This window comes from Chroicocephalus ridibundus, chromosome 3, assembly GCF_963924245.1.
Source record: "Chroicocephalus ridibundus chromosome 3, bChrRid1.1, whole genome shotgun sequence".
In the NCBI taxonomy this organism is placed as follows: domain Eukaryota; kingdom Metazoa; phylum Chordata; class Aves; order Charadriiformes; family Laridae; genus Chroicocephalus; species Chroicocephalus ridibundus.
Genome location: NC_086286.1, coordinates 68877133 through 68896997, shown reverse-complemented (window position 1 = coordinate 68896997; position 19865 = coordinate 68877133). Strand labels below are relative to the sequence as shown.

The window sequence follows — 19865 nt, the reverse complement described above, 5'->3', positions numbered from 1 at the left end:
TAGGATTAAATAACTTTTCAAATGCGTGTACTGCAGTGAGATACTCTGATCCCTTAACTGAGATCTACAAAATGATCTAACCTATTTTTAGATAGGGACTTAGAGCCACGGTTAGACATCTGTTAGCTGGCCGCTTTAGGCTGATTCAGACTTCCCTTCTTCTTGACTGCATATTCCTGCTCTTGTGCCATGTACTGCATTTTTTTTCTCCTGGGTTTATTATTCAGTTATATCAGTTGCAGCCACACCAAAGAGATGTTTCGCTTCCTTCCAAGTAGGTGAGACCTCTCTGAGTGTCTTCCTGGATGACCTTCTCTTTCCACTGACTGCAGAGGTGCTGGGAGCATGTGTAGCTTCTAGACTGAAACAAAAGGAAGAGGGAGGATGTAGGATGCTTCTCCTGTGTTTTGTCTGTAACCATTTGGGACATAAAAACTGTCTCGCTGTGAATTTGGTAACTTATGAAAATGCTTTTCAGTTTTATTTAATTTTTGTTCTGATATTCCCTCCGATTTAACCTTAGTGTCTGCTGAATTCCTTCCTTCCTTAACAGAAGACGAGGAGCATGATACATGGGACGCTGATGTCTTCTGATTGAAAACATCCTTTCTGCTAAACCTTGTTTTCACTTTCTTTTTTTTGAAAGATATTCTTCTGGGTTCATTGTAATGTGATACAACGGTAGTCATGTTCCTGTGATGCAAAAATATTCCTGGAAAATGAGCTAGTTGAGACCCAACACAGAAAGGAGAAGATGGCATCAAAGAGGCCATCCCTATACGTAAACGATGTTTTGTATTTCTGCCTTGCAGTTCATCTTAGATTGCCTGAGATGTGGAAATTAAAAGGCAAAACAGAACATCATTGTTGTGATTGTTATAGGAATGATGACCACCAGGTCACAGTGTCACTCTACAGGATGAAAAATAAAAAATAATTACATTGTTAAAATGTTTTATTGACAATTAGTGAAAAAAGTTGAGGGCAAATTATGCCATCTCCTTTCCCTTGGATAAGTTTTTTGCTAATTCTTTATAAATTTTTTAAGTACTCTCAATTTTAAGTCATTGTAGTATCAACGTGTTTTTCGAACAACCATCCATTTCTCCTTTTCTACAGTATGTTTTTAAAAATGCAAAACTTATTTTAAAGCAATTTATTAGTTGTTTCAGAAGCATGAGTAATAAATAATCATTGTTCTTTTCCTTATAAAGATATTCCGTCTCTCTCTGGTATACTTTCAGAAGAACTGAAACTGTTCTTTTCCATTGCAGTATCAATCTTTCCCATACAACAAAAACGGATTCAAAGTCGGGATGAAGCTGGAGGGCGTGGATCCCGAGCACCAGTCGATATACTGTGTTCTCACGGTGGCTGAGGTAAGTAGAGGTTGCGTGCGGTATTATGGGAGAGACTGACCTGGAACAGCAGCAGCTGAAAGTGCGTGCTCTTCCTTGTCAGGCAGACAGAAGCTGTATGTAGGAAGATAGCTTTTAAATTAATGACGCTGTGTTAAATCTGCGTGACAAACACGTGATGACTATCTACATTTATCCACGTATGACTGTCCATGGCCCAGTACCATGCAGCGGTGACTGCTTATATACGTTTAATGTATGCAGCTAGAGAAAATGTATTATGATAGTTGGATGATGTGTGTTTTTTTTCTGTAATCCTGTAGTTTGTATTTTAAAGAAAAAATAACTAGAAAAAGCATTAGCATGACAACTAATTAATAGTGGTTTTATAGAGGTTTGATAGTATTTACAGTTGCTCATTCCACTGATACAAATAGCTAACAGTGTGTTGCAATTGTGCTACAACTTTTTCAGGCTCATGGCCTCAGAAATTGCCTGTATTGGCAACTTCTACAAATTAGTGTAACATAGAAACTCAGTTTGTCTTTTTGCTGCAGTTTATAAAATAATTTTTTTGATTAGTAGTTTCTTTGCTTTTAATAACACAAATGAGAACCTATTTCTCATTGACATTTTTTTGTCTTTCAAACATATCTTACATTAGTTTTTATGTAGTTTTAACAAGGATCCTTTTTTGGTTTTGTTTTGTGGATTAAAATGGGTAAACAGGAATAGGGTAGGTACTATGCTCTGGATCACTGTTATTCTAAGCAGCTGTAATTTTGCAGTTTATATTTTTATAGCCTAGGCTTTTATTTTCCCATGTCTGGATCTCTTAATTTCTGTGGATATCTCTTCCATTTTCTTGTGAATGGTGTGTCTGTGGTTGAGTATTTCCTGTGTACCTTGTGCTCATCACTAAGTGATGGGTCATGTTTCACTCCAGGATGACTTGCCACAGAATTCTAAGATGGCAAACTGAAAGTTCTGTCAGTATAAATTAAATATAAAATAGGGTGACCTTGATGTCAAGAGACTTTTACTGATGACTGCAGGAAAGTTATGGCATTAGTCACTCGGGAAGATGTGGAGAACTTTTGTACAAAGAGAGATTGTCTTGTTTTTCTCTTCCTCTTGGTGGTTAACTTATTACTTTATGGAATAATGAAGTTCTGGAGGATGCCTTCACTGACTTTTCATTTTTAACAACAGTTCTCAGTATCTCTCTGGAGAGCCTGTTGAACGTAGTTATTCTTGAGTGCTCTCTTGCATATTGATTAATCGGGGTAGCTTGAGAGCATCATTATCTGCTCTTTCTCCATGATTGTATCAGATGTATTCATGCTCTTCTGTATAGTTTCTGTTTTATTCTGACATTGGGTTGAACAGTTTTCAAGTTTTTGAACACTAATGGCAATATCCAGCTTTTAGTTAATTCTTTTCACCAGAAGAGGAGGCACTCACATTGAGAATAGCTTTGCTTTTTTATTCTTTCCTTTTTATCAAATGAATTTATTCATCGAGTGCAGGCTTGGGCAGAAGTAAAAGGCTGACTGAAAGCACACTATTAGTATATGTAATGCTGAATAGAAGCTGTTATGCATAGGGCAAACATCTTAAAACATAGTGTTGTATGTTATACATTCTTGCTTTTAGGTTTGTGGCTACAGAATACGACTCCATTTTGATGGATACCCAGATTGTTACGATTTCTGGGTGAACGCTGATTCTTCAGACATTCATCCTGTGGGATGGTGTGAGAAAACAGGTCACAAGCTTCATCCTCCTAAAGGTATTGCTTGATTTGAAATGTGTGTGTTTTCCATAGCTCTGAGATCAAGACTAACTGTGTAACACTGCAATTATTTTTTTTGGCAGAAACTTTTTTATTCATTTAGTCAGAGTGTTTGAACATGGCAAATTAAACTCTACTTTAAGTCTTGCTAAAATCTTGAGGTTGAAATCCTACCTTTTATATTCATTGGCAATCCAGAGAAAACAAGAAATCAAAATCAGCTGTAAGATTAATTCATAAGGCATTAGGAAAGAAAGTTAAGCAACAAACCTAAACCCCAAATGAACGCTTACGGCAAGTAAAATGTCAACGTGCTGGTGACATGGATGCTTAAACTGAGGTTTCACAGGCAGCTGAGAATCCTTTAGTGGAAGGTTTTAGGACATTTTCATTACTAGATATTGATCACCATTATTGTACATGTGTTGGCACAGGCTAATAAAGGTTGTGCTCTTGCCACAAAGAATAAGCTTGAAATAGAGACAAAAAGAGGAATGAACAGATAAGGAGGGAGAAAAAATCGTAAGATTACAAGCCTGAAAGCATAATTTATACATAGCGTATGTAAATGGCATACACGTGTTGAAATATGTGTAATTTGCTTGCTTAATTATTCTATTTCAGTTTATGTAACTCACATATTTTGGCAGATAGAGTGCCTCTGCACTGAACTGTACCATGAAAAAGGGATAAATGGGCTCCCTTTTGGGGTGGGGAGGGAATATGTGGGGACGAAGGGAGCAAGTCGTGAAGACAGATGCGTGAAAAATAAATGAATGTGGTGTTTTGACATACACAGTGAGGGTAGGATAACGTGGTTTCTCAAGGCTGCAAAATGATGAGTGTGCAGAGTCAAGAGGATGCATTATGGAGAATTACAAAATTGTGGATGTAACTGTTGGGGTGTGGAAGGTGAGAGTAAAGCCACTGAAAGTGTACAGGCAGAGGGCCTGCCGGTGTGGGAGAGGATGGTATTTCTGCAACGGAGCCTTGGAGGAGTGTGAAGGATCATGTGCCGCTCTTCCGGGTGCTACGCGAGCTCCACTCTGGCTGCAGGGTAGGAGTGCTCTGTGCTGCTGCTCCAGTATGGGAGTTTTCATTGGGCATAGTTCCTCATAACGGGCTGTGCAGAAATAGCAATTTCTGGAACATAAATCAGAATTTCTCAGAAGGCTGGCCTCCGCTGAAGTAGTAAGTTACATGTAGCAAATGAGTAGTCCCCAGTTGCAGAATTATTGATGTTATTACAGCATGCTTCTTGCTAAGTTTTGTATCTGTGATGAAAGTTTCTCATCTTTTCCATCTTAAATCCCTGGTTTAGAAAGCTTAAGTTTTTGGTAACAATGAAATATCGCTGTTGGAGGAAAGTTACTGTCTATCTCTGGGTCACTTTCATGAAAAGTTTCTGCAGTTTCTCTTCTAGTTTTAAGTTGGTGGGAAGATTGTTCTTTTGTGTTTGCTTTTTTCGCCATACTGCAGCAGTGGATAGTTCTTTTTACTTAGGAAAGTCATGGAGCCTATCAGCGGTGTTGAGGGAGACAAGTTAAGGGGATATGTGAAGGTAATTTCTTACCATGAACGTCACATTCAATACAAATTGGAAAGTTTGCTGCGAAGCTGACTCTCTCCCTTGATGGCGGCCATCCTGAGAACTCCAAGCCCCAGTGCCAGACTCCTGAGCCCTTCCCTTCCTCCCGAAGCCGTGGCGCTCACAGTGTCTGACATTTGCTGTCCACTGCTGGGAGTGCACAGCTTCTGCTGATAGCATTGGCTGAGTAGAGTCCTTGTATGTTTTATATTGGTATCAGTATTAATGCTGGTTCTTTAGTACTATTAATGTTAATTATTTAGTCTTATTCTATTAAATCTGTTTCTACTTTAACCCTCGGGTTTCCTTGTTTCTTCACAGTTCCCCTTCCTGGGTGAGGAGGGGTCATATGTTGATAGAATAATTGTCTAAACAACAATAAATTGTTGTGGGTTTCTCAAACCATAACACATTGTTTGGACTTGGAGGTTAATTTATGTTGTCTAGTATTTAAAATGAAAAATGAGAAAGCAGTATGGGGAGAAGGTGAAGTTAAAGGATTGTTTACTTGTGGTTCCTTGGAAAATATGAGATTCTCAGAAGGTTATGCAGAGGTATTGTCTGTGGCATATTTGAGTAGCACTTCAAATAGTCAAGACGTGACCCATTTCAGTAAAGGCAATCACTCACTGAAATTTGTGGTAGTTTTGGTCTTGTTATACTGGATTGTAGCATATGAACTAAAATCGATGTTTCTATAACTATTATTTAACAGGAGAATGAAGGAAGGAGACTATTAGCTTCTTTTCACGTTGTTTTACAGATTAGAAGTACAAATGATCTCTTGTGAATTATTTTATGCAACTTAATATATTATAAATTGTATTTTTTCACAAAAAAGCTAGAAGAGGCAAACAATCAACACAACTTTAGATTTCTTTCCAAATGTTGTATGCATAGAATTAAAAATGCAGAAAGTCCGTGCAGGGGACGCTTTACACTGTAAATGCATAAGGGGTCCTGGGGCACTGATGGTGTAAGCAACTGTTTTTGATACAACCTAGGGAGTTTGTTTTACACCCACGCTGTATTAGTGATAGCCTGAGGACGTAGTAGGGGGAGGGAGTTTTTTTAGTTAGGCTGACTGGCATAGTGGGAAGAGCTCTGGGGCCTGTAGGCCCTTTGCTGTTTCTGAAGTAGAAGCCACAGACTGAAAAACAGCTGTAGAGCACTTGCCCCCAGCTTGTTGGTTGTGTGTCAGTCAGTCTGACCACCAGATGGAAGTTAGTTGGTACCTGTGAGGCAGAGAGGTGGCAACGTGTGGTTTTCTTGGGGAGAGACAGAGAGCCTGTGCTGCTTAGAGAGATTTGTTCGAAGGGAGGGAGATTGTAGTATAAAACCGATATCTTACTGAGACTGATATTTTGCCATCTGGTAGAACTGCGGATTTTAGTTTCTAGGCTGCCCCTACATGTTCTGCTCCTTGAGGACCTTCAGGTCTCTTGACCGCAAAGTTGGATATCAGGATCAGAGCAGTGATTTTGTAAGAAATGCTCTCCAGCTTGTTTTGAAGGTGAAGTTGAAACGGAGATGAAATCTCCTGAGTTCTTGCCCATTTATATGACTATTCGTTCTCCCAGGTGAAGATTAGGAATAGTTCAAATGTCAGTCCTAGTCAACTATAAGAAACTAATAATGTGCAGCTCAAGAAAGCAGAGTATTTTCCTCAGTTATTGTAAAGAAAATTTGACATTTTGGTAAGGAAGCTCAGCCAGCCCTAAATAAAGAACATGATTCCTCTTCGTAATACCAGATGCCCAAATAAAAATAGAAAAGCTTTATCAACTTTCTTTGGAACTCTATAAGCTCCTTTAAGGTGTGTCCTGCTAAAATTTCTAATAATCCAAACCAGTGTTCCCTCAGAGACTCATTGAGTTCATATTGGGGTAGAATTAATATATAGTTTTAAAGTAAATTTTCCCAGTGTAGTTTATATTAAATTGGAATAAATAGTTAACAGTGCATAATCTTTTCGGTTTTGAAATTGTAAGAAACAGTTCAGAACTGGATGGAACAAATAATTAATCAATTATGATCAAATCACCTGCATGCACCTCATGTCTCATGCCTGTCGTTTCTTGCCCTTCTTTTATGACCCTCATTTAGGATATAAGGAAGAAGAATTCAGCTGGCCCTCATACCTAAAGGCATGCAAGGCTCAAGCTGCTCCTAAATCACTGTTTGAAAACCAGAATGCAGTAAGTACTTGGTTGTTGCTAATGGTATGGAATGTTGCTAGTATGCTCATGTGTGTGGTAGAGACTCACTGCATATTTCAGTGCCTGTAGACTTGAGACCTGAAATTTAACATGAAAACATCTACAACATATTCAGTAACAATCTCCCGTTCACCTCGGCAATTCTGATCCATTAATTTTTTTACTAATCTGTTTAAACATCTGATTTGGCACATTCAGAAATGGTATATTAAATAAAATTTAAGACTTGTTATTAGTACTGTGTCTCACACCATAATGTTGTGGAACAAACACAGGCTTTCAGAGAGAGTGTCTAAGACAGAGTTAAAACCAACACATTTAATTTTAGCAGCATGTTTAGGGCTTTTTTATTTCATAAACCATGAGTCTCTGTATTTGAGCATCTCTCGTGTCAACTAATTAGGCTGCTGCCACTCTGTTGGGGCAGCTGATTGGGAAACTTAGAAATGACATGAATATATTGATTGTGGACACTGGGGAGATTTGTGGATTTATGGTATTTATCTTCAATTAAATGTCTTCCTCTATGTAGACAGTGATCCCATCGGGATTTCGAGTGGGGATGAAGCTGGAAGCCGTAGACAAGAAGAACCCGACTTTCATTTGTGTTGCTACGGTAACCGACATGGTGGACAATCGTTTTCTGGTTCATTTTGACAACTGGGATGAGAGCTATGACTACTGGTATGATGTTTTTGTTTTGTATCCTAGTGAGACGTATCATAAATGTGTTAGCTTTAAGTACTGTTTTCTATGATACTTTCCAGACTGTCAATACAGTTACCATACCAACTTTGGCTAGACTTGTAATCACGGCCACCAAAGTATGTCTCAGTGGCATACTGGAGGAATCCAGTTTCCCATGTCAGGTTGCACATTAGAAATTTCCAGAGGTTGTGCTAGATGAGTGTTCATGTGCACTGCTGTGTCTGGGGTTGTGGGTTGATTTCTCATTTCAATTACGTGGTATCTCTGAGGTTGGTATCTTTAGTGAAGAATATGCACCATGATAATGTGACTGATTGTACTTGCAATTAGGTTTACGTATAGTTGTAAATTAAAAGAAAGGCTGCCTTTTTTTCAAAAGGTTCTTGATCCACTTACGTTGTTCAGACCAAACCTTAGCCATCTCCTGTAAGGCATCAGGATAGTGGTACTAAGTAGTTTACTATAGTAGTTACTAAAACTGGTTTTAGTCTTTTGTATTCTGCATTCCTCTGAATATTGGGATCTTGCTATCCTAACCTGTGTTAGGGATGACCTTTCTGCATGGTGTATGGTGGAGGGGTTTGTGTATCTACATAGAAAAAGTCAGTGGGTGGAGCAGGACATACTGTGAGCATAAAGATACTGAAGGACATTCAGGCTTTGGCTATCACAGTGCAGGTTTGTATTTGCATTTGCATCGTCTTTTGGCATGTAGAGCAAAGTAATATACCTTACATTCTTTGAAGACTAAGTTACGTCAGAACAGGTAGAGCATTGTAAGCCTACGTCTTGGGTTCAGCAGTGGCAGCTTAATTGTATAGCTGAAGCTGCAAAAATAAATGAAGAAAGTTTTCTTCATCTGTATTTGATGACTGCTTAGGCACTATGTCAATGAGAATGATGTGAAACTATTATGTAACTTCAAAACTTTGCGAGTCCATTTCTTGAAATAATAATTGTATGGGCTACATGATAAATAAGCTGTAGGAGAACTAAATTATTGAAGCAGCGGTCAAAAGGCATTTCAGTGAAGTCAAGAACTGAGTATCGAGGTAATAAGCCATACAAGTCAAAGACCAGAAAGATTAGTGATTATTTCCATTAAGAAGTAACATAGAACGTGCATTGCCTCTACGAAACAGCAGGAAACTGGGGACTGGGAAAAGGTATTCTGAATTTCCTGATACTTGAATGTTCGCTAATAACAGTTATGCCATTAATTAGTAATGAGAACGACAGTTAGGCAAGGCTTTTAGGGCAAACACAATGCAATATATCGTGTAGTTTGTTCAGAGGTAGCATAGGTATCTCTCTAAAACATTTCACTGTGTATAGTAGACATACATTGAATTTTGGGCTTGTTAATATTCCCATGTCAACAGGAATTTTGTCCACCGATCTTTTCAGAAGAGGGCAAAGCAGTTTTTGTGTACATAACCAGGCTTTACATTTTTGCAGTCATAATATTCTGAAGTGAGTTTTCTGAATTTCATATATAGAATACATGAAATAATACCTTCTGAAATAATGAGGGAAGATTGAAGTGGAAAATGTATAGGTGTTTGAGAAATCACTGGAGCTGTATTTATACTGAAGCCAAGCTGAAGATTTGTTCTTTTGGTGAAATTGTAAAGTACCTTTCTGGAAGGAGCAAGATGCTGCTGCCTGGAAAAAGTACTGCGCATGGAAATTAGATTCTGAGTGGCGTGGCCTACCTCTCTGTGTTGCTGTGGCTGAAAATGGAAGTGAATAGAGAAGGAAGGGAAGAAAATGGGAGAAAAGAACATCAAATGTAAATAGCAGTGGAATGTCTGACCAAAAGAGAGCCTGAAAATGCATCCTGAATGCATCCCACTTACATTTTTAATTTTAGATACCAGGTTTGTTGGGCCCTTAAAATATCTTAGGTGCATAAGTTTCCATCTAACAACTGGTGTCTAACTAAAAATGAAAAGTTTTGTTGGGATTACCCAGAGCAAAGCCTCAGTTTCCCTGCACCTGCATGTAGGTTTCAAGAATTATATTGAAGGAGAAATGATGTATTTAGTGTATGTACTTGATTATTTTCAAACAAGTATGTTTTTTTCTGTGTACTTTCTGTGATTTAGTTAGTTTGAGTAGATAGCACTTTTTCGTTGAGCTTAAAAACTCTTTACTCTTCTTGAGTAACTGTAAGACAGTTGACTGATTTTACTGGACTTCAGGCAACAGAAATCTATTACCATGGTGTAAGCTTTTTTAGGCTTCAGGCTTTCAGCCTGAAGATACTCTTCCAGAATTTTCTCTGAGCATTAGAAAATACGTTAATGGTTGAAAATAAGTACCTGGCGTCATTACTACAACTCTTTAATGCATGGTGGTGGTACTTTCAGCGTATTACAAATCCCATTAAATTGTCCTTTGGCAGTGGCTTTTAGAGGGAAGTGAAGAAAATTGACAAATTTAAGACTTTCCTTCAGGAAGGAGAGTTTTGACCTATACACAAGCCGTCAGGTCCTTTCCATCTGTCCCATCTTTTTTGATGAAACAAATAATACTTGTTTGAGACCTGAAGACTTTCCATCTGAGTGGAATTTCCAAATGTTCTTAAGGTTGACTGGATCTGGAAGTACCATTTGGGTATCTTTGGGCATGTCTGAGCTGTGAATTAACTGCAGGTCCACTCTGGTTTTCAGTTCTCACAGAAGCACAGAATGGTAGGGTTGGAAGGGACCTCTGGAGATCATCTAGTCCAACTCCCCTGCCAGAGCAGGGTCACCTAGAGCAGGTTGCACAGGAATGCGTCCAGGTGGGTTTTGAATACAGACTCCACCACCCCTCTGGGCAGCCTGTTCCAGTGCTCTGCCACCCTCAAAGTAAAGAAGTTCCTCGTCATGTTTAGGTGGAACTTCCTATGCTCAAGCTTGTGCCCGTTACCTCTTGTCCTGTCGCTGGGCACCACTGAAAAGAGCCTGGCCCCATCCTCCTGACACCCACTGTTTAAGTATTTATAAGCACTGATAAGATCCCCCCTCAGTCGTCTTTTTTCCAGACTCCCTTGTCTTGGCATCTGTTCTGCTTACACACAGATTTACATCGCCTCAGCTTCCTAATTTTTTTGTGACAAAACCCAAACAGGGCCAGAGCTTGCACAGGGGGTGAAGCTGTGCTGGTTGTTGCCGCTTGCCCACAGGAGCTATGGAGCAGCGGCAGCGCTGGACATGCTGTAGCGCAAACTCGCTGGGTCAGAGGGCTCCGCCTGCCCGCATCCACAGCTTGGCCTGAACTTCCCCTCCAGAGGATGTGCTACAGTCAGCTTTTGGGATCAGCTTACCATGAGTGTGAGAAAATACGGTGTTTCATGTTTTAACATCTGCCCGTCACGCATAGAAACGTCGATTGTAAAGTACCTCATGAAGATAAATAAGTTTTTGATTTTCTGAACCATTTTCTGATCTGTATGAGTTTTGGAACAGACTGGCTTTTGGTGTGAGAGTAAATAAGAGGCCAGTTCTGCTTTCCACCAGCATTGGCTACTTTGGCAACAGCCAAGTCCTTAAAAGTTGTGCTTTACTTCTTTCATTTTTGAGATAGTTAACTTTGCTCCACTCTCTCTTTGATAGAAACAAATTTTTGAAGGGGTTATATTGTCCCAAAAAGAACTTAAAACAATCTTCAAGAACACAGAGTCACAGTGCATGCTCTCAAATATTTAAATGGACAGTAGGCAAGTATCTGACCCTAAAGCTCTAAAAATTTCCTGCAAATCACCATGCAGCCGTCTTATCAGATTTTAAATAGAAAATATGGTCATGTGGTTTGCTATACCATCTCTGCATGCATATCATAACCTCATGGGCCGTGTTTTGGGAAGTCTGGACCTAAAATAATACCAGCTTTATACTTGTTAATGATGAAGTATTCTCACTTACGCACTAGATGGGGCTGCAGGATGGTTTCTGTGTTTTTCTTTCTTCTTTTTTTGTGCACGGCTAGATGACTGACATCTCACAATCAAGAAGTTGTATAAGTAGCATTCTTGAGGGCATATTATTATTTATGGGTAGAACACATGTATGGATGAGTGGTTTTTTTATAGATAACATTTTCATTACATATTGTATCTACATTTAATAAATTGAAAATCAAAATACCAAAAGGTTTGTTTTCCCAAAAGGGAAAATCAGAAGTTTTTTCAGAACAGAAAATGAGTATAAACAAATACAGCTTATTTTAAAGAAAATGCCGATGACTAAATAAAGACTCTGCCCAGATCTTCAGGTGAAGACCCAATGGGAAAATATTTTTCTAAAAGGACTGAATATTCATTTTTTTACCAGCAAGCATTATCATCCATCTCTCTTCATCCGAATTTAATGAGCTGTATATATGAAGCATATTTTTGGGAAAAATTAACAGGACAGCTGAAAGTCACCAATAGAAAAATACTAAGTCTTCTTCCATATCTGAGTCTCCTGTTGGGACATGCTTTCCTGCCGTGAGTTAAGGCTTGTTGAGCTGCACTCATGTTGCTTTCACACAGAATGATGCACACTCCAGAGGCTCATGTTTTCAGCTGCCCTCAGCTTTCCTTATTGCAGAACTTCTTGCTTTTACATCGCATAGCTCTTCCCTGCTTTGATGTCTTTTCCAAGATGTAGTTAAGCTGTCCATAACTCAGTGGAGCTGCTGCTTGTTCAGTTCCTCCGTGTGGCTCTCTTACTGGCGCGCTCGGCTTCAGCTTCCTGGGTTAGCTTCAGTTTCCAGTGTGGATAATAGATGTTTTTTTTCTCTCTGCATGTTCTTACACAGCAGAATGGATCACAAGTGGCATCAATTGTGTGGGCATCATGATCTTGCTTTATTAGTTGAGCGTGCGTGTGTCACCACCCCGCTACTTGGTGGGACGTGGTGTTGCTCCGCTGCAGCCCAGGGGTAGGCAGGTTTGGAGGTGCAAAACTCTTCAGCTCCTGCTAGTGGCAGTAACCTTTTTTGGCCTAGCAGGCCTCCTCACAATTCATGGATCATCGTGTTTTATGAAGCGTGTGAGCTGGGTGATCTGCCTTCTGTTTTGGAACAAAGGAGATAAAAAGCTGTGGGATGTGGCAAATTGATTGTGAAAAGTCAGAGTAGCCTTTAGCATTCCAACTGACAAGTCTTGGGCTTGGCCTGGTAGACTATTGTTTTTCCTCCAAACTAGGTAATATGTCCATGAAATAACACACATTAAGGCATAATAGTTTGATTTTAAATTGTGTGTGACTTTTACTGATATCTACTTTTTATTGTTAAATGGGCTGTTAGAAGCTAAAAGGTTGTGTGAAATCAGTAGGTAAAGATGGACTCTATGACCTGGTTTTGCTGGAACAGGGATGTTTTTTTTCCTGAGGCCACTGTGGTAATGACTGGGTTTTTCTTCTAAAGCAAATCAAAATATTGTGGATGATTTATATTTTGCAGTGCTGTGGTGTGTAGCGCTTGTTGCCACATGTCTCATGTTCACTCCTGTTGCTGTAATGTCAGAGCATCTTCCAAGAGTGCATCTTTCATTGTGACATGCCTCGGTCACTTGCTGCTTCGTGAATCTTCAAGGCAAGAAGTCTGTGCAGTGGCATTTACTTTTCAGAATTTTATAAAAATGGTCAGACTATACTTGAAAAAGCAAAACAGAACAAATGCATTTAAAAAGTTTGGCCTGATACATGCCGACCTCGTTATTTTAAGTATAATACTGATAATACCATAGTGACTCATGAGCATGAGTCTTGTTCCCAAATTTAACGTGGGAGACTTCTGAAAATAATCTGTGGACTTTACTCCAGAACACCTCATGAAGTAAGAGGATATGTCCTTCCAGTGTGGAAGGATACCCCATGCATGTAAAATTCTTCCATGGCAAACTCTCACTTGAGAGGGATAAAAGAGAGACGTGCTGCCCCCCTTGCTCGTTAGCTTCTCTTCACAGTTACTGTAAAGAGAAAGGAAGAGGACAGAGGGAGCATGAAGCATTCCCCTTTTCTCCAATTTGTTTGGGGCAAAGCGTTTCTAGGGGTCAGATGCTGAGTTCTAGCAGTGCAAAATTTTCACAAAAGTCCTTTTGCTTCCTTTTATTAGTGGCAACTTCAGTGATTTAGAGATTACATGGTGTGATACTATAAATACTAAAAACATACAGTGTAGCATTTTTGTAGTAGAACAAAAGGTTGGTATTCTTGAAGTGAGTTGAATCTTTGGCTATTGTCAGAGCCATTACCGAGTCTATCAAAGGTAGGTTTTATCTGCTAGAAATTGATCTGTTTGACATCATTACAAAGAAATACTAGCAGAGTTGTTTCATACATACAGCCACAAGATAATTGTGGTACGTTTGCCACTATTTTTCATCATTAGTGTTTGACTCTCTTTAGGTAGAAGGCTAGAGGAATAACTGTTTGAGACAGTGCTTCTTGGACACCAAACCTCCATTTCTCTTGTTGAAGTACATACATACTGAATTTTAGTTGTCATGTTAAATTACTTTTCAGATTTAAAAAAAATAATTAGTGTTATTCTGTGTATTCTAAATATGATATGCTCCTTTTCTTTTATGCAGCACAGGTTCAAAACTGCAATGTGATATTAGCCCAGAGTTTAGTCTACTCTGTGCTGTGTTTCCTTTTGCTGTCCTTAAAACGCGTTTGTGTTCAAGATGTGCAGACCTAGCATTTTGGTCTGGGCCTTAAGACATTAGGGTGCCTACTTACCTTCAACTTCTTTTTCTGGCATGCACAGTTCATTACACCATCTTAGTTATTACAGATTATCAACGTCATGTTTTTTAAAAAAATATAAATTAGTACTAATTAAGGGAACTTAATATGAACTTCTAGCATGCTAATACTTTCTGAGTAGATACAGTTAATGATTATTTTATAACAATTATGGAGAGCAGACCCACTGTTAGGGTATTTCACGTTAGAAACTCTTGGGTTGAGGGGACAGGGAAGGAATTCTCTCCAGCCTAATGGCTGAGACATGGACTTCAGAGAGGGATTAAAGAGAAACTGGATCACAATGAATGTTTCAGTATTTTACGCAATGATTATTGTATATGAAGTACATGTCTTCATGCGTGGATGCTCTTTGCTTGTCTTCTCATTAAATATTTGAGGAGCATTTGGAAAGCAGTGTTCCTTCAGCAGGAGGGAGAGAGTGTGTTTCTATCTAGACTACCGCTTGACTACTTAAGCTTGGTTTCTTGATTGCTCCCTGGGGAAAGGGAAATGAAGGCCTTAGCTACTTCAGCTTACTCAGGCTGCAGGTTTTTGGCTTTGGTGGGTCCTTGGAGTGAGTAAGGCACTGGGCTCGTGGCCACAGAGATGGAAACGCTGATGGGATTCCCCAGAAGACAGAGGGCTTGCAGCTGGGAATATTTAATGTCAGCTACTGAAGCAACTTTAAGGTTAGGAAACAGTGAAAGAGAGCGCTAGTGCACTCTAATATTAATTTTATCTAACTAAAGAAGAAATTATGTGGGACAGCCTCCTAAGAGAAGTGAGGACCCTGAGCACAGTTTTACGTGGGAATTACATGGTTATATGAGTTTCCAGCTAAATAGAGGCAAACAGTATGTTTGCACGGCACAGTGCAGTGCCATGCAGAGTAGTGCTAGCTTTTTGTGTCAGCATGATGTTCCTTAGTCACCCTGACTATGTAAGTACTGTCTCTTTAAAAAGCACTGTTAATTGTTCAGCCAACTCAAAAACAATCATTAACTATCAATGCAGACATAGGGATGGTGCATGTTTCACAGCAGAGTCTGATGGCTTTTTACTTTTCCTACAGATCAGTCTTACTTTTTGCCTTTCCTAATAATATTAAGTAATAATGTAATTATAGTGTGTATGTTATATACGATATACCATATATGTTATATTGTATGTAATGTATTGTTATGAAATAATATAGCAATATGTAACAAAATCATATAGTTCTGTATATAATAATTTAATAATACTGAATGTTAAAACAGTTTTTCTCTCATCTGCTTTTATATCAGTTACATTTTTGCAGTGAGTGTGCTTTTATTTTCTTCTTAATTACTAGCAGAACTTCATAGCCAGCACCCACTGCCGCTTTCTTCTAAGCACAATGTAACAGTGAACCGTGAGAGCGATCTCCCCTTGCTTCAGACAGATGCCAGCATACGTCAAGTGTAGCTCACCCTGCCTCTGTTAGTCTTCTGTGGTTCTTGTGGCACGCCGCAGGCAACAGCACTCATGCAAAATGTGATGCACATGACACAAAATATGGGAAGTTGTTAGTCCTTTGAGTAAGAGAGTTTGATCAGCTTTTTTTAGAGCAATTTGCAGTGTTGGATCACTGATCAGTTGTGGATTCTTTCAGGCAGTTTGGGGCCTAAAATGCTATTTTATTCTTTTTTGCTGCCAGTGTTTCTCAGACGTAGTTTTCTTATGTGCTACTGGGATATAATAACGTGTTTATAGCTCTATTCAAACCACTCAGAATCTGGTTGTGAATTTTTACTTGTTGTTGGCAGTGCATTGCAGTACTGCCTGATTTTCTAATGTGCCTCCAGGTGCAACGTGGATCATTAATCAGGGTCTTTAAGCTTTTGGTTTAAAGTTTGCAAAACCCCATCTGTCTTTGATTGGATTACTGTGTTCTTGAAACCAACATGTTTCTACCTACGTGTGAATTTTTCAGATCCTGCATTATAGCGTCTCACTGGAGATCTACCACTGACTTAATGGACTAGATTTTTTTGATCTTCCAGTGAAATTGTAAATAAAGCGTTATGCTTCTTTGGGTGGTAACAAGTCTGTTAAATGTGTTCGTATCTTTGGGTTATGTTTGCAGTTTAAGTGTAAGTTGACAGTGTCATAGGTTATTTGGAATTTATTAAATCTTTTTTCTATGTCGTTTTCTGAACGTAATAGGATGTCTGAAGAACTGCATTATCAACCCCCTTTTTTTCTCCCCCTCCTCCAGGTGCGAGGCAGCTAGCCCACATATTCATCCAGTAGGATGGTGTAAGGAACATAAAAGAACTCTCATCACCCCACCAGGTTTGTATCTTGTTACACATCTGAAAGATTTAAGGAGGTTATAGTTAGTTAGCAGCATTAAAGCTTACAATAAGGTTATTGTTACCTCTCCTGAATTTTTCTTTCTGTACTTAAGAATTGATACTTGGGGATTTCTAATTTTTTTTTACAGGATATAATATATTGAAAGTAGAAATACAGTAGACATTAGGTGCATGCACATGTATGCTGCTTTAGTGAAGAGACATCTATCTATGAAAGATACCCCTTGGAATCTGAACAAGTTTGTATTTTTGGTTGAATGTATTCACTTAGAAGACTCACTTTGTGAAAATGCTGATAAAACAAATTTCAGGTGTGTGAGATTGTGGCATAAGAAAAACATCTTCATGTGAATTAAATATGCAAGATAATGGGTTGATGAAAGGATTGCCTTATGTGATCGAGGAACCAAACTTCTGAGGGCCCTTCGGAAGGGAGGAAAACACAATGAGAGAGATGATTCAGAAGAATGAAAGTGCATTTGTTAGTATGAAATATAAGACCTCCACTGCTTTTTTCAGGACAGCTGTGTATAGCTGAATGATCTAAATGCCCTGTTGCAGAAACTGCCATCTGTGGTCTGAGAACATGGAAAATTTTAATTGGTTAAAACCAACTTTGACAGAAATTCTAATAGCCAGCAATATTGAAAAGTCGTAAGCGATTTGTCTGTCAGGAGGTTAATTACAGCCTATTATTCAGTGCAATCCCTTTTAAAACAAATCGGAATTGGTTTTATTCTGTTCTAGATTATGAATCATGTTTAAACTTGAAGTTAAACTTCTAGTGCAGATTAAAGGCAACGGAGAGGCACTGCCTTTTCTTTAAGAGCAAAGCTGTCTTTGTGTTTCTTGCATAAAGTGTTTGTAAACAGGACACTTTCTGAGAAAGGCAACATCTTTTTCGATGATGCCTGTAAGTTATTCTTAACAGTCACTATCCCAGTTATTTTTTAGAAGTTTAGTTAAAACAAATTCACTAAAAGAATAGCAAGTAGTCAGGTATACTCTGCTGTGGTACAAAGCTATCACTGCTTGGATTGTGTTAGCCAGTAAATTACTGTTTATAAAATACAGGATTAGTCTTATAATAAGTGAATTAATTTCTTGAATTAAGTGGACAGATTTTTCCAGTCCACATTATTTATATTCTCATACCCAAACCAATTGTGACGACTTCTGCTAGCAATCGGTAATGTGTATGAGAAGATTGTTGGGTTTTTTAACCTACATGGTGAACGTGTCAAAGATAATTTAGAATAACCTTTCTTGTAATTACTTTATAAATCAGAACAGTATTGTAAAAGTGTTAGGCATTCAGTAAATTAGACATCAGTTTTATTTTTTGCACTGCGAAGTTTAATTTTGCTCATGTTTCTTCTGTGCCAGATTATCCTCACGCTAAGCATTTTTCTTGGGAGAAGTATTTGGAAGAAACCAGTTCATTACCTGCACCTGCAAGGGCTTTTAAAGTGGTGAGAAAATACCTGTATTTTTTCATGCTTTTGAGTGCATATAATTAATTAGTTTAGGAAGAGAACACATATATGGTGTTCCTGTGTTTCCAAATGGCTCCAGTTAACTAGTTGCATAATAGGTGGTTTATTTTTATGCAAGCTTGGAGTTCTCTGTTAGAAATCAGATAATTGTTATTATAAATCACTATTACTTTATTATTGTAATCATTATATGGGATTAAATGCTACAAAATATTACTAATGAATGTAATTTGCTATGAGAAATTACTGCCTAGTTACCAGAAATAATGAGATAGCTACTGAGTCATCATAACATGTTTTCAACATATGTATTTCTATCTGTACATTTTAAATTTTAATTTACAGTGAGAATGTAAACATGATTGTAGGAGGTCGGTCTGGTTGCCCATCAAGTTCATAGTTTCTAGAGAGAGTTTGTATTTAATATCCTTCAGTAGACTTTTTCTTCTGCGAGCTTGTGACTGGGGCACATGGGCAGCACCCTCAGGCAGCTCCCCAGCTTAACTGTGGTGTTTGTGGGCAGTGTCCTTTTCTTTTAGCTGCGTACTTGCTGTTTGCTTTCAGTGACACCCATCTTTCTTGAGCTCCTAGGATTTTGTGAGGAGAGTGGACTGGTCAGTAATGCAGACAGCATCCCTGTCAGGAGCCGGCATCAGATGGCTGGTGGCTCCCAGCCCCTTTCATACAGCACGCCGAAGCTGGTTTGCCTCGGCTTTTCAGATTAGGGACACTAATTCTGAACAACACTTTGCTAAGAGCTGGATTAACGAAAGCAGAAATGTGGTGCTTATAGCAGTTTCTGGAGTCAGTATATCACCAGAGTTTATTACCGACCTTCAGTTTATCATGCCAAAATGCGTCTTACTTAATAACATGTCTCAATTTTACGTCCTCAGCAAGAATACTTGGAGCAAGGATTAGGAACGTATTTGGTTATATCTGAGAGGTATAGTCCTTGGCAAAACAGTGGAGGGCTATGACCTTGACTACATCAAACTAAAAAGCATCCATGATTTAATTTCTTCCCTTGGGATTCAGGGAGGAGCCACCCCGCAGGGTTCATCAGTGGGAATGCCCCACCAGTGGCCCGCAGGGTCCATCTGGCTGTGTCTATACCAGGAACCCAAACAGGACCCGCCACAAGTGTGCAGGCATTGACAGCACTAAACGGGGAGTGCGCTAGCTGGCATGGCTCAACACTGTTCCAGAAACCATACTAGCAGAGGGCAGCTGGGGCATGGTGTAGGTCCCAAAAGGTAGCTCAGAGAAGGCCATCTGGCTTTGAGGATGGAGGGGAAGGAGAGCTTGACTGCATGGGGGACAGATGTGCTCTGCCTTTTCAATTTTACAGCCAGAGAAAATCACCTGCCTGCTTTCTGTACTAATGTAATGGTAACCACATTAATGCTAATTGTGATAAACAATAAAAAAGCAGATTTAATGAGAATAAAATGCTGATTGTATTGGAGTTTGGATGAAGTCTTCCTGAGACAGTCACAGTATTTTATATTGTATTATGGGAGAAAATAGAGTTCTTAAGCAGCTGAGGAAGAAGCACCGATGTTCTGGAAAGTCTTACAGGCACAGATATGTTATTTTCCTAGAAATCTAAAATAAAAAACATAACATGT

The 19865-nt window shown here is 38.9% G+C and overlaps 1 protein-coding gene across 4 annotated transcripts in view; it reads left to right on the top strand.

Annotated features, from left to right (window-relative positions):
• The window catches only part of L3MBTL3 (L3MBTL histone methyl-lysine binding protein 3), an 81443-nt gene that overhangs the window by 33075 nt on the left and 28503 nt on the right, over positions 1-19865 (top strand). For all 4 annotated transcript variants that reach the window (XM_063329619.1, XM_063329620.1, XM_063329618.1 and 1 more), the window contains exons 8-13: positions 1275-1379; positions 3015-3150; positions 6848-6939; positions 7493-7644; positions 16639-16715; positions 18125-18210. In XM_063329619.1, the coding sequence (XP_063185689.1) occupies positions 1275-1379; positions 3015-3150; positions 6848-6939; positions 7493-7644; positions 16639-16715; positions 18125-18210 (648 nt within the window). The remainder of the gene's footprint in view (positions 1-1274; positions 1380-3014; positions 3151-6847; positions 6940-7492; positions 7645-16638; positions 16716-18124; positions 18211-19865) is intronic.